The sequence below is a fragment of the Ceraceosorus guamensis genome (genome assembly GCF_003144195.1).
Source record: "Ceraceosorus guamensis strain MCA 4658 unplaced genomic scaffold IE81scaffold_28, whole genome shotgun sequence".
NCBI classification, from domain to species: domain Eukaryota; kingdom Fungi; phylum Basidiomycota; class Exobasidiomycetes; order Ceraceosorales; family Ceraceosoraceae; genus Ceraceosorus; species Ceraceosorus guamensis.
In genome coordinates, this window is record NW_020290023.1 from 275,206 (window position 1) to 295,512 (window position 20,307).

Genomic DNA, 20,307 nt, shown 5'->3' on the forward strand with positions numbered 1-20,307 from the left:
AGCGGCAGCATGTTGAATGAAGTTCTACATCTCTATGCATGCATCGGTACCGTCGAACCAAGCAGCAGCCGTGTTGCTTCGCGCGCGTGTGGGCGTGCATGTCAGTCTTGTCACGTGCTGCCCCAATGTCCTCTTCACGTGCAGAGGAAAGCTCACCACGTGGCGCTGCAGCGCTTTCCAACGGCGTGCGCGCAATGGGCCAGATTGGCGCGTGGCCCGCAGCATGGGAAGGCTTGGCTGGGAAGCTTCATGATGCTCGACTTGGACAAACCTCGAATTGCAACGGTCACGCATTGCTTTACCGTCCACATCAACCTGCATTCCACTCAAGGTATACAACGCTTTCAAGATGGCTTCTCCGTGAGTGCTTCAAAGGTCGATCCTTTGGAGACGGATGCCTCCTGTTGTTGCAAAGAAATGCGAGTTGCACTCCAGAATTGACCTCGCTCATTGCACCATCTACAACAGTGACCTTGCTGCTACTTACGCCTCCCTCATCCTCGCTGATGAGGGTCTCGAGATCACTGTAAGCATCAGATGCAAGGGGATAATTCTAGATGGGAGAGGGCCGCGTGTAGGTGAAGGAGAGCCACGTCGGGAGCATCAGTCCGTGGGATTAGGCGCGCGTGTTTGGGCGCCTCGGTGCGCTCTCTGGCTCTTTCTGTGTGCCGGATGTGGGGGAAAAGGATGTTGCAAGCGTTTCTAAGCTCTTTTGCGTGGAGCGCAGCTGCCGAGACCTGGCGAGCACGGATGAGGCCGTTGCGAAGGTAGCATGGGTCAGGTGCACGCGACAAAGCAAGGCGTGGCCTTGCGCTGCACCACAAGGAGCTGACTCTTCCCTTTCCTGGTCGCTCGAACTTACAGTCCGAGAAGATTGTGCAGCTGACCACTGCAGCTGGCACACCGATTGAGCCAATCTGGGCCACTCTGCTTGCCAAGGCTCTGGACGGAAAGAACGTCAAGGAGATCTTGACCAATATCGGATCCGGATCTGGCGGTGCTGCCGTTGCTGCTCCAGCTGCTGCTGCCGCTGGTGGCGCCGCCGCCGCTGCTGACGCACCTGCCGCTGAGGAAAAGAAGAAGGAGGAGGAGAAGGAGGAGTCTGACGATGACGTGAGTTGCGGCGACCGGCGCTCGGATGGGGGCAAAGCGGAACATTCGAGCTGCATCCGACAAGAAAGCTGACATGTCCTTCTTACCCCTTGCGTGGATCTCCGTTTCTGTTAGATGGGTTTCGGTCTCTTCGAGTAAGTGACCGCAACCTCTTCCTGCGCCTCGATCATCAAGTTTCTGACTCCGAATCTTTCTGCTTTCTGCGTCTCTCTACAGCTAAGCAGAAGTACCATACAAGTGTCTGGGTCCACCTTCTCAAAACTTGCGGCATTCAATCGAGTGCCTTGTATTCTCTCAACCCTTCTCGCTCGTGCTCGTCACATTGCGCACTTCACCAACCAACACGCACGCACTCACACCATGCAAGCTATGGCGTTCTGCTATTGGTTGACCGTTTGATATCAAGCCGTGAAGTCTAGCGAGATTCGCGGGAGGCAAGAGAGGAGGACAATAGCTGCCGTGTATCAAGAGTCCGTTTGGGTTCCGCTCCGGGACGTGCGAGAATCTTGAGAAGGCTTCGCGTTGAAATATGGTCGCAGATTGACTTGATGGGTCGGAACAAAAATTGCCATGAGTTCATGGGGTGGGGGGCGCAAGCACGGGACGCGGGGCAGGCCGCCGTCCACCTCAGGAGCATCGCGGAGCGACGCTTGCTACAGAGTGCGCAAGTCTCTGAACGAGCTTTTTGAGGAATTGCGAATCACATGACCACGAGCGACGACAAGCGAGAGGTGAATGGGTCGACAGATGGATTGGGTTGGAGGCCGCTTTGACCCGTACTGTGCTGGTACATGGGTGAGGGTCGGGGACTCTTGTGACGCAGAGTGCCCACCTCTCGGCGAGGATGTAATTTTGTAGGTGAACGAAACGCGAACATGAAAAGGCTTTGCACTTTGCGGCTTGTGTAGAATTTGGGGTAGTGTGACGTGAGCCGAGCTTGACAAGAAGGCTTGGTACGACATGATGAGAAGTCTGCTGGAATAGACTTGAGAAGACGTGGGCCGGAGGGGAAAAATGGATCTGTGTGCGGATGCGAAAATCGATCACAGTCTGCGACCACGACGACCACCCTTGCGACGAGTACCATCGCTTGGCACAGGGGTCACGTCCTCGATGCGACCGATGCGCATACCAGCACGAGCAAGGGCGCGGAGGGCGGACTGAGCACCAGGACCAGGAGTCTTGGTGGAGGTACCACCGGTCGCTCTCAGCTTGATGTGAAGAGCAGTGACGCCGACCTCCTTGCAGCGAACTGCGGCATCTTGAGCGGCAAGCATGGCAGCGTAGGGAGAAGACTCGTCACGGTCTGCCTTGACCTTCATACCACCTGTTGGATGGGCGCGGCGCAGAGCGGAGTGTATGGTCAGCCTACCGGACCGCAGACCCCAAGCATGCCCGAACATTTCTCCTCGGATGCTCCCACCGCCCGCGCACCCCTTGTTCTTCCCTCTCGCGTCTACTCTCCTACGCCTTTTTGCCAGACCAAAGAAGACTGGGAATCCAGAGGATTGTACTCACCAGTAACTCGCGAGATGGTCTCCTTTCCGGACAAGTCAGTGATGTGGACGAAGGTGTCGTTGAAAGAGGCAAAGATGTGTGCCTGCAGAGATGTGAGGAAGAGAGTATATTGGATCAACACTCTGTTCTTCTAGAGCGCGAGCGGGACCTCTCCCACTTGCGCATCCACGCTCAACTGGTTACTCACAACGCCGAACACGAGCTCGCCCTGTCCAACCTGAGGTCCGAGGCTGACCTCGGCCTGGGGTGCCTTTGGTGCTTTGGGAGGCATTTTGAATATGTTGTTTGTTGCGTTGTGTGCCGGACGGAGTGGTGGTGACAAGAGAGCGTATGCACGGCGGCTTCAGGGAGCGATCTTCTCACAGTGCGCTTGCCCGTCCATCGCTGCTGAACGCGCGCCAGGAGACCAAAAGTACGAATTAAGAAAATTCGCTTGCATATTGAAATACCTCCTTTCGAAATGGTGGGCAAGGAGATTACAATGCGACACACAGACGCGCATGGCTGCGGCGTGCGGCGCGCGCGTCCGGCCAAGCTGCCGCGCCCAGAAATTTTGCCTCGTGGCCTCGTGGCACTCAAGCGTCCGCTGCAGAGCGCTGCGCGGCCAAGGCCGCATCGAAGATTCAAGGGCGCCTGACGCTTTATCCACCTGCTTGTCGCATCGCACGACCTGGACTCACTTACCGCTTCTCTCCAACCATCCTCAAGATCCATATACATCACCTGCGGTTACCAACATCGTGCGTATCTTTTCCTCGACCTTTGGCCTTTTTAGGATCAGTACAGAGGGAAGGATTGGGTGCGGGCGGCAGGGCGAGGAGATGGGGGTGTTGGGTCTGCGATACTCGTCTCCCTTGATCTGGAGTAAGGCGCCAGGGCAGCGAGGCATACGTGGACGCAATCATGCTCCTCGCGTATTTGCTGGTTATTGAGCGTGGGATACGCGCTGGTTGGAGAGTATACGAGACAGCATCGGTTATGATGTGTCCCTGTGGCGGGGTCGAATTTTGTGACAGTCCCAGCTCGGGCTTGTGCGAGTTGAGGTGGATATCAAGAGGGGAGCCACGCAGGCTAGATGCATATCGTGTATCTCTGTACACGCTGCTAGGAGCTACGCTGCTCGTGGAAAGCTGCACATTGGCCACGGCTTGAAGAGCTCCGAGGACATGCAGGCTGACAAAGTATCACCCACCTCCTACTCTTCCTCACTCGAAACACCCCAGAAGATGGCCACTGCTCGTCCCAGTAAGTCTGCGTCGCTGAACGAGCCCAGTACGATGGCGGCGCAAAGGGGCTGATTTGTCCTGATCCTTGTCGCAGCTGTGTCCGTTCGCGGCCTTGATGGCGCAGCTTCGGGCTCTCTGACCTTGCCCGAGGTCTTCACCGCCCCCATCCGCACGGATGTCATTGCCGCCATCCACAAGAACATGGCCAAGAACAAGCGTCAACCCTACGCTGTAGCGACTAACGCTGGTCACCAAACCAGCGCTGAATCTTGGGGTACTGGTCGTGCTGTTGCTCGTATTCCTCGTGTTGGTGGCGGAGGAACTCACCGTTCCGGTCAGGTGAGTCGCAGGGCGCGCATTGGAAAGGCATGGGGAGGATGTTCGAAGTCAACAAATTGCCCGCTGATCGAAGCGCACACTCACGCGCGCTCGATTGTGTTTCCTGACAGGCTGCCTTTGGTAACATGACTCGTGGAGGTCACATGTTCGCACCCACCAAGCTCTGGCGCCGCTGGTTCGTCAAGAGCAACCAAAAGCAAAAGCGTTACGCCACTGCATCTGCGCTTGCTGCCACTGCTTTGCCCTCCTTGCTGCTCGCCCGTGGACACAAGGTCGAGGAGCTTGACGAAGTCCCTCTTGTCATTCCCACCTCTGTCGAGTCTTTCACCAAGACCAAGGAGGCTGTCGCTGCTCTCAAGGCTGTCAAGGCCTACGCTGATGTCGAGAAGGTTGAGCGCAAGATCAGGGCTGGTCAAGGAAAGCTGCGCGGCAGACGCTACAAGTCTCGTCGTGGTCCCCTCGTCGTTTACGACAACGACAACGGCATTGTCAAGGCTTTCCGCAACCTTCCAGGTGTTGAGCTCGTTTCAGTTCATCGTCTCAACCTGCTTCAATTGGCGCCCGGTGGCTCCATTGGCCGATTCACCATCTTCACCGAGGCTGCCTTCAAGCAGCTGGACAACATCTTCGGCCCCAACGCCAAGCCCATCCCCACTGCCAAGATCACCAACACTGATGTTACCCGTATCATCAACTCGGATGAGATCCAGTCCATCGTCAGGCCCAAGCAGGCTGCCCGCACTCAGCGCACTTCTACCCAGAAGAAGAACCCTCTCCGTAACCGCACCGTCATGCTCCGCCTCAACCCTTACAAGGCTGCTGTGGTGCGCGCTGAGAACCGCAGAGCTCTGTTCGTCAAGAACCACAAAGCGAACACCAAGGTTGAGCACAGAGAGAAGAAGACTCCTGCTTCCGCCGAGTTCTTGCAGCTCCTCAAGGCCTAAGATGCACGTTGTAGTTTCGCATCTGCACGACCAACTGTTAGCGTAAGCGTTTGCTGCTCATCCTGACATGCGCTCCTCGCAAAGAAAAACCTACAAAAGCTGGCGATCGATCCGCCAGCACGACGATGGCAACCATCGTTCAAAGTCACGCATGCCCTGAGATTGATCGCCCACCCCACATCTCATCGCTTTGATGGTCGAAGATCATCCGGCATTCTTTCTCCACTCATTGTACGGCCCACTATGCCACCCACGAATCCAAAAGATGCAAGCACACCACGACAATCGTGACTGACGCTGAGCGTGCATGAATAGTGATTGGGAACCGTGACGGGGATCGTTGAACTATGACGAACTCGTACGTGTGCGCACAGAAAGTAAAGAGAAGGACGACCGGAGTTACGTGCATGGGCCGTGCTTGCGCCTGATGACGTTGGCATTTGAAGACTGAGGGATGCATGAGAAAGTCGTGAGGGTGACATCTTGAAGCTTTGGTGAACTGTATCACCGGTGTAGATTCGGTACGCGACGAGACTAGAAAGTGTACAAGGAACTCGGTACGGAACGCGCACCAAGGAGTTTGAGACGAGAAAGGTGCCGCCCTTGGTCATCTTGTCGAGAGGGGGGAATGAATGCTAGGGGCTGAGCGATAGAGCTGTAGCGGGTGCAAATCGGTCGCGTACCTCTCCAACGACGCCCTTCTCCACACCAAAGGCGTGCAGCAGCTTTTCAAAAAGCTCGAAGCGATTTGCATCATCATCGTCGCAAAGCAGATCTTCAGCTCGCACTCGCTCTTCAAGCTTTCGGCTCTCGCTCTTCGGGTCCCGCGAGTGATCCACCATCATGAAGATCTCGGAACCGATGCGCGCGAGTAGGGTTGCGTCGTCCAGCTCTGATCTTGCAACGGTGGTCACGAGCGCCACGAGACGATCGACCGATTCTGACCCTAAGCTGCTCATGCTTGACATGTTGCCAGTCACTTTTCGAGCCGATGCAGACTCCAGCATTTTTCTAAATTTATCGGGGCGCGAGTCCGAGGGGCCGACGGGAAAGAGGAGCTTGGCGGGTGTTTTGGTGGACGCGAAGGCGCTCTTGATATGTGTGTCGCTTCTTGCTGGCAACGCACGAGTAACTGCAGCGTGCGTTGAGCTGTCCGCGAGCGGAAGCGATTTGGGACTGTTGACGTGAGAGAAATTCGGGGCACAGTGCAGCTTGGCCAGCTCTGGAGAATTCGCCACTGATGTAGATGGGGAGCTCATCTCTCCCGCGCCGTTTTGAAAGTCGCTGTCACTGGACTCGGAGCGGACAGAGCGGTCGCTATGCGAGTTTCGCACGTCTATCCAACCGCTGGGTCGACCGTCGAGATCATTTCGCAGGCTCGTGAGAGAGCCAAGACCGCCGGGGCGGTGAAGCCAATCATGATCGCTCTCCTCTGAAGCCACGGCTTGTGAGCCAGAAGAGAGCGGTACGGAGTCGACGCTTCCTCCACTCAGCGCTCTTGATCGGCGGCTAGCGTTCCTGATTTGACGCAGCTCGCCCATGAAGGACTCGAAGCCACCTGAACGGGGCTGAATCGAGGGAAAAGGCGACTTGCTGCTCTGTGACTCAAAAGCAGTGGCTGCAGCGGCACCCGTGCCATCGTTGTAGACCGTCGAAGCGCGTGGTCGCTGCGAATAAAGAGCACCAGATCTCTTCAAAGATATTGCACTCCCAAGACCTCCACCATGCGCAAGACCTGAGAGCCGATGATGTGGGGCCTCATGCTGCGAGCATGAACGAGGTCAGACGTGAGCGAGGTCAGGCAAGATAAGTATCGAGGTACATCACTCACGAGGACCGTGCCCCTTCGATCCTGGAAGCCCTGAGCCTTTGTCTTGGATTCGGTTTCGGGTCCCGCGCCAGCTACGCTCCTCAGCTCCTGATCCTGTGATGCCCGGACGTCCTTTCTACCAGAGTGTTCCGTTGCGACAGGCCCGACGCTCTGACCAAGCTTGGCCGGAGAAGCGCTTCGGCTCGAATTCTCGCCGCTCGAGGATGCACCTCTCGAGGACGGCCGGCTCAGAGCGGTGACGGGCCATCCCAGACTAGCTCTAAAAGCAGCTAGAGCAGGATTAGCCGCCTTAGCTCCAGCGCTGGGATGTCGCGTACGTCCATCGGGCAAAATTCCTAGCCAGGCTGGTTTTTCCACACCTTGCTCTTCCAGCTCTGCGATGCGCTCAATCAACGGACGAGGATGCTTCTCATTGTCGGCATCGAGAGCGAGAAGACGATGAGACGGAGGCGCTGAGGCGCTATCGAAGTTGGAGGCGTGCGAGTTTCTGCGCGATCGTACGACGGGCTTCAATTCGCCAAATGAGCGTGCAAAGGACATTCGACGTCGAGCAGCGGGCGGTACGCCCAGAGTACCAGTGCGCGCCTCGATTTTGCGGTCGCTTGCGCTAGCGGTGACACTATTTTGATTTGAAGATGTGGGTTGATCGAGAGACGAGTGCTGCGGTTCGGGGTGTATAGGAGTGAGCGGCTTGAACAAGTCGCTAAAGCGCCTGTGACGTTTGATCTGAGCAGGCGCTGGTGTGTGCAAGGCCTCTGCATCATGTTGAACAGTCGCGCGCCCATCCTCACATTCGCTTGATGTGAAGCGCAGTGCCTGGTAGCCATTTTGCAGCACTTCATTGAGCTCATTGGGTGTGCCGACTAGACTGATACTGCGTGGGCGATCCTTGTGCGACGCACCAGTCGCAGCTTCCTCGTCGATGTCTGGCAGAGAGTGGGCGCTACCACCGGTGCTCAAACTGCGCTTGTGGAAAGGCTTTGGGCTTTGCAGGAAGGCTTGTTCATAAGGCAACACCTCTCTCGAGTCCAGCTGCCAGGTTTGAGGGATTTCTTGGAGAACCTCCACTTCCAACTTACCCGAAGGCTCTTCGTCGGCAAACGACACTCGTCGAGTGTGCCAGGTTGGCCTTTCGTACCTTTCATCTCCGTCATGGCCCGCTTGAGCCCAAATGTCGTGTTGGAGGTGCGACGATGAGCTCGTGTTGGTGGCCGAGGTGGACAGGCGTGCTGGATCCACCAGGTCCACTCGCGTAGAATCTAGATGCTCTGCGCCAAGGCAGGCAACAAGATCGGCAAACAGCTTGGCATCGCGAGCGGCCAGCAGGCGACGAATTTGGTGCAGCCAAGCGCAGTCATTCAGCTCATCGCGGGGAGAGTCGAACAGCAGCTGCTGCAATTTGGGCCATTCCGAACGACAAGCTCGGAGGGATTGGAGGAGGCTGCTATTGATTGGCTGATGCAACAGACCGCGCACCTCGCAGGGCCGATCTAGAAAGGGCACAAGGATATCGTCGGATACGCTGTGCCAGCCTACAGCGCAAGCAGACTTGCTTCGAGGCGCACCAGGACGATCTTGCAGTGCTGGCGCGAGGATGGTGAGGGAGCATCGACGACTCTGGTGCCTCGTCGTTTCCGCGACGTGTTCAGCAGCAGCGGACATTTGTGTTACTACAGCATCCTCCGATGAGGAGGTGTTCGGAAGGTATAGCGCCATCTTTGTGCGACGCGATCGGACCGGTGTGCTTTCGTCGTGGCTTGATCGAGTAGTGCTAGTGCGGACCTCGTCAAATTGTATCTGCAGTACTGGCAGCCTCGAATGAGGGCGCCAAGGAAGCGTGCTGGTGGATGAATGGCTGCTATATAGCCAGTGGCCGACTCGATGTTCAGATACCGTTGCTCTGAGTGTTTCGCTCGATCAAGGCGGATCATAATCGTGAATGTAGCATCAAGGACGGAATGGGGCATGGCAGCTTTAATGAGCTTTAAATTAGCTCAACACTCGTCTGATCACTCACCCGCAAGTGTGGGGCTCCGGCAAGCTGGGCCGAATTCTGGTCGCACGCGACTTGAAGCTGAAGAGGGCGTTGTTGTCAGGGAGCGTCGCACTTGCACACCCTCCGTCGATTGGGAACACAAGCTCAAGTCACGGCGAGAGTCAGAGTCAGAGTCAGAGTCAGAGTCAGAGTCAGAGTCAGAAGAGTGAGCGCCTGCTCTTACTTGGGCCACGATTGGTGCAGACCGCGTGGCTTGAAGCGGCTCCCTGGCTTCTGATTTGTTAGGTGCATGACGTCCTTCCCCCTGCTCCACGATGACGTGATTTGTGACTACAGAGTCGAGGAGTTCGAGTGCAACGATACCACGAGTCTCAGCTTGTAGCTCACTAAGCGCATGCAACCACCATCCTAATTGAACTACTCACATCCCACGACCATGCAAGATTCACGATCATATAGCTACACCGCGGCACTCGATCGAGCGCGTTGCACAGCCTTCTACCGCGCATCGCGCCTCTTGCTTCGGTGCCGCGTGCGTGCGCGGACTTGTGGTCAAAAACTCCGAACGCGCGGGCTCGCGCGAAGTGCAGCTCCGAGCAGCCTGCCGGCGCCGCGGTGTGATCGTGAGTACCAGTCGTGCCAGCCAGCCCACGAGTCTCAATTCGATTGCCAGTCGCAAGTGGCGACTCGTGACTTTACCGTCTACACTTGCCTTGAGGCCCACAGCAACTGATGCTTTCTGGGCGTGGGAAAGTTTGGTGAGTGGGATCATTCGTATCTGCACACCCTTCGCACTCCTTGTGTGAGGACTTGAAACGATGCAAGGCAGGAATCGCGAGCGTGTGTGAGAGGCGTGAGCTCGAAGTTGCAGGGTACAGGTCACCATGCACGAATGAGTGAAGCGTTCCTGCCGCCTTATGAAAGTGCACTGGGAGTTGCAGCGCTAGGAGACAGGAGCAGGGTGGGACGTGAGACAGGTCAATCACCGCCAACACGTCTCGTTTGAAAGACAAGCGATATCACACCTACACGTGAAGGCGCTGGAAATGACACTTGTGCTTCGAAAGGTTCCGCGGTGCACTTTACCCTTCTCTCGATCAATGCGTAGTCCTCTTTGAAGATCGATTCGCGTACGCGGTGTGCTCGTTCATGTCTGCGCTGTGGCCGACCATCACATCGAGCCTGGCCAGTCATTCGATCAAAGGCAACGATTGATAAGCGCGGGGGATGCGGCGGAACGCATTTCTTCCTTCGATTCTTGAGAGTACAAGACCGCTCAGAACGTCAAAGAAAGAACGCGACTCATGACACGGTAGACGAGAACCCCAACATTCCGCCGTCCTCTCACAATATAGTAACGATCGCATCAACGCGAACCTCTGAGCAGCCTCGATGGATTGACTGTCGATCTATAGCACGATAACCATCGCGTCAGTCAGCTGAAGTACATATGGTCGTTCTTCTTCTTGGACTGAACCTCCATGATACCGCCAAAGAAGTGCTCGTGATCGAGTACAGATGCGCCTTCGCGCAGCGCAATCATACCAGCCTGCGGGTCCATTCAAGCCTCGATCAGCAAGCAGAAAGCCAAGCCAGCCGTCCGGCGCTCTCTCTCTCCCTCCCTCCCTCTCTTCCTCTTCTGACTCACCTCTACACACACAGCTTTCAGCTGCGCACCGTTCATCTCATCGCAGGATCTTGCCAACTCCTCGAAATTGACATTGGGACCGACCGCCATCTTTCTACTGTGGATCTCCATGATGCGGGCTCTTGCTTCCTCGTTCGGCAGAGGGAACTCGATCTTTCTGTCCAAGCGTCCAGAGCGCAGCAATGCAGGGTCCAGAATGTCAATTCGATTGGTGGCAGCGATGACCTTGATTCGGCTGTCTGAGCTGAAACCGTCCAGCTGATTGAGCAGCTCGAGCATGGTTCGCTGCACTTCTCGATCGCCGGACTTGTCGCTGTCAAAACGCTTTGTACCAATGGCATCCAGCTCGTCGATGAAGATGATCGCTGGCGACTTTTCTTTCGCAAGCTCGAATGCATCCCGCACCAGCTTCGCTCCGTCACCGATAAACATCTGTACAAGCGACGGTCCAGCTAGCTTCAGGTAGCACGCGTTTGTTTGAGCTGCACATGCTCTCGCGAGAAGCGTCTTTCCAGTACCTGTGCCAGTAACCTTTGAGTCAGCGAACGTGTAAAACGATTTGTCTTGTTCAATGACTCCACTCACCAGGAGGGCCGTACATGAGGGCACCCTTTGGGGGCCTGATGCCCAAGTTCTTGAACTTCTCCTCTTGCTGCATCGGAAGCACGATGGCTTCGACCAATTCCTCGATCTGTTTGTCAAGACCACCTGCAAAGTGGAAAAAGGAATGGAGGGACGGTTGGTCGCTGAGTATGCAATATCATACAAGAAAGTCGCCACAACGGCCGATTCACTACCCCACTAAACGGCTGTGGTCATGGCACTTACCAATGTCGGTATACGTCTCTGTCGGCCTTTCGTCCACCTCCATAGCCTTGACTCTCGAATCGTACTCTGCAGGTAGCTTATCCAGAATCAAGTAGCTGTCTTTGTTGACGCCGATCAGGTCGCCAGGCTTGAGGCTTTCTGATGGGACCAGGCCGATCAAAGGTAAAAAGATGGTCTGTCTAGTGGAGGTCTTGATGACTGCGCATTTACCCTTCCTTTTCGAATCCAGATCAACATTTGCTCCCTCCTCCGAATCCTCGTCGATGTCAGGATCGATGTCCAAGATCTCTACGACATTGCCGACCAAATAGGGGAGCACCTTGTTCTGTTTGATCTTGTCATCGTTGTCCTTGATCTTTTCCCTCATCGTGCCTTGTTCGTGACTCAATCGCATGTGCTCGGATCGCATGACTTTGATGTCATTCTCCAGCAGCCTTGTGCGCGTGGATATCTCTTCTGCTGTGGCGTTGAGGATATCGTCCGGCAGAGGCGGAGAGCTGGGTCTCTCCTCCATCTTTACATCTCCGTCAATACCTGCATTGTTGCTGCTGCCGGCCTGTGGGGCGGAGGATGATGGTTCGGCTGACGACATTATGCTTCGATCGAGTTGCAAACGCCTGGCAGTAATGGCGGTGCACGTCGCTTTGCGAGGCTATTGTAGGAAGGGGGCTGAAGGAAGTCTTAAGTAGCTAGGTGCTACGAGTCGTGGGTTGGGGAAGTGAGTGCACACGCGTGACTCAACCTGACCAAGCTGAGTGGTCTAAGCGCCGGGCGAGGTCTCAAGACGCGCGTCCCTGTGAGTACAATCTCCAGCACGTGACCGTACATCTTTCCTGCGAGAAGTGCTGCCTTGGGCTAAATCTGCTCGCCACATGGCGTGCAGCCCTGAGCGCGTACCGTTGTCTAGAGGGGCGCAAAAGTTGACGCGCATAGATTCCCAGCAGCTTCTTCCACGCTCACGCCTGCCAGTTTGATCATCTGTCGACAGCCTCGCGTTTGACACACACTATCGTCAAAAGCTAGGGCGCTGCTGCAACGCTCACGCAACTTCAATCGACACTACAACCAGACAGCGAACTCGCGCACTACTTCTGCCCATCATGTCGAGCAGATTCTTCCGCGCCGCGTCCGACTCTGAGTCCGAGTCTGAATCCGAGGAGGAGCTCATGTCCGACTCTGGGGACGAATCGCAAGACGCGGGAGCCAGAAAGGGCAAAGCAGCCCAGTCCGACTCTGATGAGAGCGACGAAGACGAAGATGAGAATGAGGACGACGACGAGGCCGATGACAACAAGGCCGCGGGTGTGGCCAACAAGGCATCAAGATTCTTGAAGGGAGCTGATAGCGAGAGCGACTCTGAGGACGAGGTCAGAAAGGTCATCAAGAGCGCGAAGGACAAGCGCGCGGACGAGATAGAAGGAATGACAAAGAAAATTGACGAGGCGCAGCGCATCAACGATTGGATCGCGACGTCAAAAGGTGAGCAATAAAAGGTCGCGTGTATGCGAGAGTCCCATCGCGATTCCACACTAACGTTGGCCCCATCGCGGCGTACGTCCTTGCAGAGTACGAGAGTCTCCTACGAGCTGTCGATAGGCTGCGCAACGTCAACGAAAGCATTCCACCTGCGTTCATCAGGTGCATTGCCGGTCTGGAAAAGGCCATCGTGGATGCGGTCGCTAAAGAAAAGACGGCGACCAAGAAGATGAAGGCGCCAAACGCCAAGGCCATGAACGGCATGAAGCAAAAGGTCAAGAAGGCGGTCGTGGAGCACTCGGATGCTGTGCAAAAGTACAACGAGGTGCGTGAGGTTTTAAAATTGGAAAGCCGGTCGGAGCGCTCACGAGGATTACTTGTCTCCATAGGATCCCGAAGCGTTCCTGACCGAGGCAGCTGCTGCCAGTGCTGCTTCCATCCCCGCTCCGGCCCCGAAGAAGAAAAAGGTCACTCTGGAGGACGTAGAGAATGCAGCCAAGGCAGCAGCAGCCGGCGAGGGCGAGGGCGATGACGATTTCCAGACGGTTGGCAGAGGCGGGCGTGCCATGAACTTCACAAGCGAAGGTCTCTTCAAGCACCTAGCCGCAGTCATGGAGATGCGTGGCCGCAAGAGCACTGACAGGAGTGAACAGGTCCTGATTCTTACGAAGCTCCTCGGCGTCGCAGAGTCCACGTACCAGAAGGTCCGCGTTCTCCTCGCGCTCATTGCGGCTCGCTTCGATTACAATGCAAGTGCCTCCTCGTACATGCCAATCGAGGCATGGAAGGCTGCTCGTTCAGAGGTAGACATGCTTCTCGAGACCCTTGCAGATGATCAGATGTACACCGTGTCAGAGGAAACTCCAGACTACGATGATCAGGTCGACCGATTGCCAAACCAAGATGGCGAAGGACCGGTTGTGGCTGTACGAGGCAGCGTCATCAGCTTCCTTGACCGTCTCGACGACGAATTCACCAGGAGCTTGCAGAACATCGACTCTCACACCACTGACTACATTGATCGACTGATGGACGAGAAGACACTTTACCAAACCATCGTACGCGCGCAGGTGTACTTTGAGTCGCTCAAGCAGACAGACAGCCTTAGCCGCGTAGTCATGCGCCGTCTTGAACACGTCTACGCCAAGCAAGACGTCATCGTCACTGCTCTGGAGACCAAGCGCATCGAAGCTCAACCTGCGCTCATTTCCCGCCTCGTGCCCAGCAACGATGAGCTCGTCCAGTCAAAGGGGCCGACGGCACTTGTTCGAGCACTGGCCATCCACCTGTACAAGGTCCCTGGTCTCGCTGCTGAGCGCCTTCGCACTCGAGCCATGCTCTGCCACACGTACCACCACGCATTGCACCGCGACTACCACATTGCGCGAGACATGTTCTTGATGAGCCACTTGCAGGATAACATCAGTCTTGCTGACGCGGCCACTCAGATTCTGTACAACCGCGTTGTGGTGCAGATCGGCATGTGCGCCTTCCGCCTAGGCCTCGTGAGGGAATCTCAGAGCGCTCTGCAGGAGATCTTCGCGAGCGGAAGAGTCAAGGAGCTCTTGGCACAAGGAGTCCAAAGATCCAACCAGTACACTACGCTGACCCCAGAGCAAGAGAAGCTCGACCGTCAACGTCAATTGCCGTTCCACCTTCACATCAACCTCGAGCTGCTAGAGTGCATCTATCTCACCTCTTCAATGCTTCTCGAGGTGCCCAACATGGCTTTCGCTGGCTCGGATCCCGAGCTCCGCAAGCGTGTCATCTCGCGTCCTTTCAGGAGGATGCTGGACTACACCGACAGGCAAGTTTTCTCTGGTCCGCCGGAGAGCACTCGCGATCACATCATGCAAGCTAGCAAAGCCCTTCAGAATGGCGATTGGCAAGGTTCGACCAAGCTCATCTCAGAGATCAAAATATGGAACCTCTTGCCTGGTGCGGATGAAGTCAAGACGATGTTGGCGCGACGCATTCAAGAGGAAGGTCTGCGCACTTACCTCTTCAGCTACGCTTCATACTACAAGACAGTCAGCCTCTCGCATCTTGCATCCACTTTCGAGCTCCCTGCGCGCAGTGTCAGGGGCATCGTGAGCAAGATGATCTGGACCGAAGAGCTCGCTGCTAGTTTGGATCCCATCAACGGTGTGCTCGTCCTGCACAGGCTCGAGCTCAGCAAAGTTCAGCAGCTGGCACAAACCCTCGCAGAAAGGTCCGAGACCATGTTGCTTCAGAACGAACGCCTGTTGGACTCTAAGCTCGGTGACAAGGACAGGCCTGGCGGCGAGAGGGGTGACCGTGAGAGGGGCGACGGATCGGGTGGCAGACGCGAAGGTAGAAGAGGCGGCGGTGGTGGACGTGGAAGGGGAAGGGGACGTGGCAGAGCAAACTTCAACGCTCTGCCTGGTCAGGCTGTCGTCTGAGTCTATGCACCATCATGCTCTGGTGCGCCACGGCATACGCTTCCCTCTCCTTTCCACATCGATCGCCTGTAATCTACCCAGCACACCCAGCTGCAGCCTCTCCGAACAAGCTGTCTTCTGGTGTGCTTTACAAAACGCAATCCATGATCATGCGATACTTTCACGCGGGTGAGCCTGGAAGAAGCGTGTGTAGTTTGCGTCGAGCGCCATCGACGTTCTGGCGTGACGATGAATGCTCGTGAGCGCATGGGGTCAAACGAAACCAAGATCTATGCATTATCGCGGTCGCATGAGCTCAGTAAGCGAGAGAGTGTGTCTATTGCTCGTACTCTGCATGTCTACTTGGAGGCGGGCAGAGAGATCTTTGCCGTGATCTCTGCACCTTCCTCGCCAGCTTGAATGTCCACGCTGCCGTCGGCGTTGGCAACCACGTTGACCAGCACGTTCTTTCCTTTGGATATGGTCACGGCGAGTTCTGCCAGCGCCTTGGAATCGGGCTTGACGATGGCCGTACGAACCTCTTCTGGCTCTTCAGGCTCGTCATCTTCATCCTCGGGGTCTGGCGCGGGGGGAGCCAAAGTCTCCACCTTGACCTCTGCGGTTCCCTCGTGGAACGACAGAAGAGCTGCCGGTGCTGCCTCTGGGCCTGGGAGAAGGAAGCTTCGTCTAGCAGGCAGTGGAGTATGTTGCGGCAGCAAGGTGACGAACAGCTTGCCATCTGTAGAAGCCAGCTTCTTGGCTTCCTCGGTCGCTGCAGGTAGCACGAGCCCGAAAGCTTTGCTCGTCGATCTGACTTTCAACTCTGATACCTCGCCAGGCGGAGCAGAAGGGAGGCTCTCAATGTGCTTCCTCTCTGCAGAAGAAGCCGGCACGGCAGCAATGACCTGAGCTTGCAAGGCTGATCCTCTAGCGAGCACCTCTGAAGAGTCGATGCCGTGAGTGATGCTAGCTCCACCTTCCTCGGGGAAAATGAAGGAGAGCCTTTCCACCAAGCCCGGCAATCTAGATGTGCCTCCCGCCAAGATCACCTCGTCGACCTGACTGGCGTCCAGCTTGGCGTTCTCCAACGCAGCCTTGAGTGTTTGGATCACCTCGTCGTACACTTTGCCAGAGAGCATGTCGAGCCTGACTCGATTGATGCTGCCACTGAAATCCAGGCCTTCGGCCAGGCTCTCTACACTGCACTGTTGAGCACCCGAGCTTGCACTCAAGGCCTTCTTGGTCTTCTCCGCCTCAATTCTCAACTTAGCCCATGACCTGGTGTCCGTCTCCTTGATGCTGACCTTTGTCTTCTTTGTGAATTCCTTGGCAAAGAATTGCAGCAATGCGTCATCGATGCCTTTGCCGCCCACTTGCGAGGTGCTGCTGGAAAGGAGCGCATACAAGCCTGCACGAGCAGCAACGATGGTGGCTGTGGTCGTCTCTGCACCAACATCGACCACGGCAATCGTTCTGTCCAGGGCTCTGCCAGGAGCATACGTAGTCTGATGTCCGCTCTCATCGCCCTCTGGGTTCGAAGGCAGTTCTCCTCGAGGTCCAGGCAAGGTGATGCCGTAGCCAACCAGAGCGGCACTAGGCGCAGCCAGAGTTTCCAGAACGATCAAGCCGGCCTCTTGCGCCGCCTTCCTCACTCCGGCGGATTGGGCTGCAGTAAAGGACAGAGGAACGGAGAGAACAGCACCAGCGATTGGCACGCCGGAGAGAAAGTCCTTGGCGGTAGCGAATAGCGAGGCGATGTATCGAACTGAGGCATCGTGAGCAGAGAGGACCGTCTTCTTCCCGTCAATCTCCACCTCGAAAGAGGGGACGCCATTCTTGTCCAGAACTTGTGCGGAGTCGCGGGCGAGTTCGGATGAGCTCAATTCTTTGTAGCTGCAGGAGCAGGAGCCAGAGCTCGATCAGCACGATTGCTCAAAGCCGATCGTATCTACTAGCCGCAAGCGCAAGCTGCCTAGACTCACCTGCGTCCAAGCAAGCTAACAAATCGGTCGATGACGTTTGGGGCATTTCTCACGAGTTGCGGAGTGGCCTGCTGACCGATGTATACTTGATCGCCCTCCAGAGCAGGCATGTGCAAGGGTAGAGTTTGTGTGTGAGTACTGAGCTGAAGCCGTATGGCACCGGTCTAGGCACCACTCACATTGAAAGCGATGCGAGTGGCCAGCTGTCTCTCTCCGTCTTCGTTTGCGATCACATCAGCTCGTCCACTGTAGGAGGTCGCAGCTTCAATGAGCTGTGTTGACGCACACGGAGGCCCTCATTGCATACTCACTGTTGGTTGATGCAAGCAATGGAGGAGTAAGTGTTGCCCAGGTTGATACCAATGACTGCGGTGCTGGAGCTTGCGGTGCTACCTGCAGCGCCAGAGATGGGCGTGGCGGTGCCATTGGTGGTTGCTGCTGATTTGCTCATCGCGTCCAACAGATGGTGAGCTGAAGTGTTCACCGTTTGACAAAGCGATGATATCGTTTCCTGCAGAAGTTTGTGGTGCTCAAGGATTCACGAGTGAGTTGTGCGCTTTGAAAATCGGTTAAGCGTCCGCAAGCGTGCAACAAATATTTCGAAACCTTTCTTCCAAGGCAAGCTGCACGCGGCTGCTTGCAATCGAAATCAACAGACAGCAGCTACCGGCATAGCGCGCTGCAACCACACAGCTGCAGGCGAATTCAAGATGGCGAAGCTGTTCTTCTTGCAGTGCGCGGCCAAGCCACGTGGGCCCGCTTCGACGCCCTCCACCAAATCATCCAACACCGCACGGACTCGCCCAACCTCTCGAATCTGAATTTGGGTCCCGAATGCGGCCCTTGTTTGGTCAGACCCATTGGGCGCACGTGACATGCAAGGCTGACAAAACCCAACGAGCTGACAAGACATGCCGTAGACGCGAAAGCAAAAATCTCGAGTGAGTCCCTACACACAAGCCCGGAAGCAAGCCTCCTCCACAATCATGATTTCATCGCCGCTCGTTTCTGTCATCAAAGACTTGCCGCACACTTTGCGGTTCCCTTCCTCCCCAGTCATCCCATCCACAGCATCCGTGAGCGCGTCGAAAAGTACGCTGCCGACAATCAACTTTGCAGCTGCCTCGATCCGATTTCATCATGCTCGGTCACCGATCATTGCCGGTGCTGAGCGGAAGCTCTAGCGGCGGCATGACTGCTTGTAAAGCACTTAGCAAGTTTATTCTCGCGCAATCAACAGCGCAACCCGGTCAACAAGCCCTTGCATCCGCTTCTCGTGCCATCTGCTCGACGCAGGTCCGGTCATTCCAAACATCCACCGCGCATCTATCCAAAGCGATGGACAGGGAATCGAGACCCGAAGGCGGCAAGCACGAGAGCGGTCTCTCGCCATCCCCCAGACCTCCTCGTCAGCACAGCGCCTTGACAAAATCGATCGTGCTAGGCTTAGCAAATCTGTTTGGCTACAACTCGGTAAAAAACACGGCCATCAGAGTCAACAGCGACCTGTACGATCTGTGCGCACAGCAAAGCTACTACGATGAGGAGTTTTGGCATCAGGGTGAGTCGCATATAGCCCGCCCAGCGCGTCTTAGATTTTCAAGCTGAGCTTTCGTCTGATCAACGCTATGTAGAGTGCGGCTTACCTCGAACATATCAGGTCTGGTTTCAGCTGACCAACCTGCACGTCTACCTCTTGCTGGTCCGATTCCGAGCAATGCCGCCGAAGCAGGCGCAAATCTATACTCAAGAATTGGTCAATCACTTCTTCATTGATGCCGAGTCGCGCATGCGATCTCGCTTTGGTATCAGCACGAGTCGATTGGTCAAGGGATACATGAGGGACCTACATGTCCAGCATCGAGGCGCCGTGCTAGGCTTCGATGAAGGGCTTGCTCAGACAGATACGGATGCGGCCTTGGCTGCGGCGCTCTGGAGAAATATTTGGGGTCAAGGCTGGGGGTCGATTGGAGGGGTCAAGAGAAAAGTCAAGGGAATAGATCATACGCCAAAAGGGGAAGATGCCTCCGAGGAGGGAGAAGCTGTGCTGGCAAAGGATAGCGGTGCACCCTTGGCTGGACCTTATGGTCAAGCTGCTGCTCAGCTCGCGGCTTCTTCAGCTCCTGCTAGTGGATCCATTGCCCCTTCTAACTCAGCCGAGAATCCAACAATCCCGGTCCACACCGACATTACTCAGGAGTTTCCAGTCCACTTGGCCAAGGTGACGGAATACGTGCGAAGAGAAACAGCTAGATTAGCCCACCTGAGCGATCACGAAATCATGATCGGAAGAGCTGCAAACGGAAGGAAATTGCCGCCCGCTAAGCATGCGCCTATCGATCATCAGACCAGCGCAGCAGTCGGTGCAGGAGATGTGGTACAGTCGCTAGGCAAGCGACCCCACGATGGAGGCGTTCCCACCTCAGTCAGGCATCCCAATGATGATGCGCAGAGGAAGAACAGTATCGCAGATTTCGGTCGAGTGGGATAGCGCTATGAGCGGTGCACTTGAATAGATATACATGACACCGTAGAGTGAAGCAGTCTCAGGCGAGCACTGGGTGCCACTTGAGTGATTACCCTAGATGTGCGTTGAGCTATGTCTGCGTTCCTCCTAGGCTAGAGCAAGCAAGTCTTGGCTAGAGCACTCTGGACGTTTCTCACTGCTGAGGCTCTTCCACGCCACGAACCCTGAGAGACAGAAAGCGTAGACAGTGTCAGTGGGCAGGCGCGGGGCAACCCCTGCTGTGCGCGAGGCAAACCTCGAGCTCCACAAGACGCTCGTCACGCTTCTCACCTCGCTGCACCCTGTTGCACCTCCTTGTCGTTGCCCGTCAACTTGCCCGCAAAGTACTTGGCATGACCTAGTCAGGAGAGAAGGATGCACGCATGGGCAGAAACCAGCAGTCAGCCTGAGATCCTCTGATGGGGAAAATGTTCAGATTCCACGAGAGCCCAATCATTGGAATTGCAAGGAGCACGGTTTGGTCGTTTACTTGGGGGG

The 20,307-nt window shown here is 55.9% G+C and overlaps 8 protein-coding genes across 8 annotated transcripts; 4 read left to right on the forward strand and 4 right to left on the reverse strand.

Annotated features, from left to right (window-relative positions):
* Nucleotides 1-294: 294 nt before the first annotated feature.
* Nucleotides 295-1,728, forward strand: IE81DRAFT_366541 (ribosomal protein 60S). The gene is made up of 5 exons (XM_025517017.1): nt 295-360; nt 469-526; nt 865-1,113; nt 1,228-1,247; nt 1,330-1,728. Exons 1-5 carry the CDS (start codon nt 350-352, stop codon nt 1,331-1,333), a joined length of 342 nt encoding a protein of 113 aa, XP_025369775.1. The 5' UTR covers nt 295-349; the 3' UTR covers nt 1,334-1,728.
* A 117-nt stretch (nt 1,729-1,845) lies between these two features.
* Nucleotides 1,846-2,952, reverse strand: IE81DRAFT_323376 (hypothetical protein). Its single transcript, XM_025513928.1, has 3 exons — nt 2,819-2,952; nt 2,632-2,713; nt 1,846-2,440 (listed from the first exon to the last, which is right to left on the reverse strand). Exons 1-3 carry the CDS (start codon nt 2,900-2,902, stop codon nt 2,157-2,159), a joined length of 450 nt encoding a protein of 149 aa, XP_025369776.1. The 5' UTR covers nt 2,903-2,952; the 3' UTR covers nt 1,846-2,156.
* A 902-nt stretch (nt 2,953-3,854) lies between these two features.
* On the forward strand, nt 3,855-5,428 carry IE81DRAFT_323377 (putative RPL4A-ribosomal protein L4-A; the record flags this gene model as incomplete). The annotated part of the gene is made up of 3 exons (XM_025513929.1): nt 3,855-3,876; nt 3,952-4,196; nt 4,307-5,428. 3 exons carry the CDS (start codon nt 3,858-3,860, stop codon nt 5,138-5,140), a joined length of 1,098 nt encoding a protein of 365 aa, XP_025369777.1. The 3' UTR covers nt 5,141-5,428.
* Nucleotides 5,429-5,445: 17 nt separating this feature from the next.
* On the reverse strand, nt 5,446-8,965 carry IE81DRAFT_366545 (hypothetical protein). Its single transcript, XM_025517018.1, has 2 exons — nt 6,972-8,965; nt 5,446-6,903 (listed from the first exon to the last, which is right to left on the reverse strand). The coding sequence occupies exons 1-2, from the start codon at nt 8,685-8,687 to the stop codon at nt 5,776-5,778; spliced, it is 2,844 nt and encodes a 947-aa protein (XP_025369778.1). The 5' UTR covers nt 8,688-8,965; the 3' UTR covers nt 5,446-5,775.
* A 1,437-nt stretch (nt 8,966-10,402) lies between these two features.
* IE81DRAFT_290009 (putative RPT5-26S proteasome regulatory subunit) lies at nt 10,403-11,957 on the reverse strand (the record flags this gene model as incomplete). The annotated part of the gene is made up of 4 exons (XM_025511839.1): nt 10,403-10,516; nt 10,616-11,133; nt 11,201-11,323; nt 11,444-11,957. The coding sequence occupies 4 exons, from the start codon at nt 11,955-11,957 to the stop codon at nt 10,403-10,405; spliced, it is 1,269 nt and encodes a 422-aa protein (XP_025369779.1).
* Nucleotides 11,958-12,396: 439 nt separating this feature from the next.
* On the forward strand, nt 12,397-15,511 carry IE81DRAFT_122766 (hypothetical protein). The gene is made up of 3 exons (XM_025510189.1): nt 12,397-12,922; nt 13,009-13,244; nt 13,309-15,511. Exons 1-3 carry the CDS (start codon nt 12,544-12,546, stop codon nt 15,340-15,342), a joined length of 2,649 nt encoding a protein of 882 aa, XP_025369780.1. The 5' UTR covers nt 12,397-12,543; the 3' UTR covers nt 15,343-15,511.
* Nucleotides 15,457-17,754, reverse strand: IE81DRAFT_356741 (actin-like ATPase domain-containing protein; the record flags this gene model as incomplete). Its single annotated transcript, XM_025516681.1, has 4 exons — nt 15,457-17,214; nt 17,304-17,398; nt 17,483-17,549; nt 17,615-17,754. The coding sequence occupies 4 exons, from the start codon at nt 17,752-17,754 to the stop codon at nt 15,681-15,683; spliced, it is 1,836 nt and encodes a 611-aa protein (XP_025369781.1). The 3' UTR covers nt 15,457-15,680.
* A 455-nt stretch (nt 17,755-18,209) lies between these two features.
* IE81DRAFT_323381 (hypothetical protein) lies at nt 18,210-19,982 on the forward strand. The gene is made up of 2 exons (XM_025513930.1): nt 18,210-18,864; nt 18,938-19,982. Exons 1-2 carry the CDS (start codon nt 18,444-18,446, stop codon nt 19,792-19,794), a joined length of 1,278 nt encoding a protein of 425 aa, XP_025369782.1. The 5' UTR covers nt 18,210-18,443; the 3' UTR covers nt 19,795-19,982.
* The last annotated feature ends 325 nt before the right edge of the window (nt 19,983-20,307 follow it).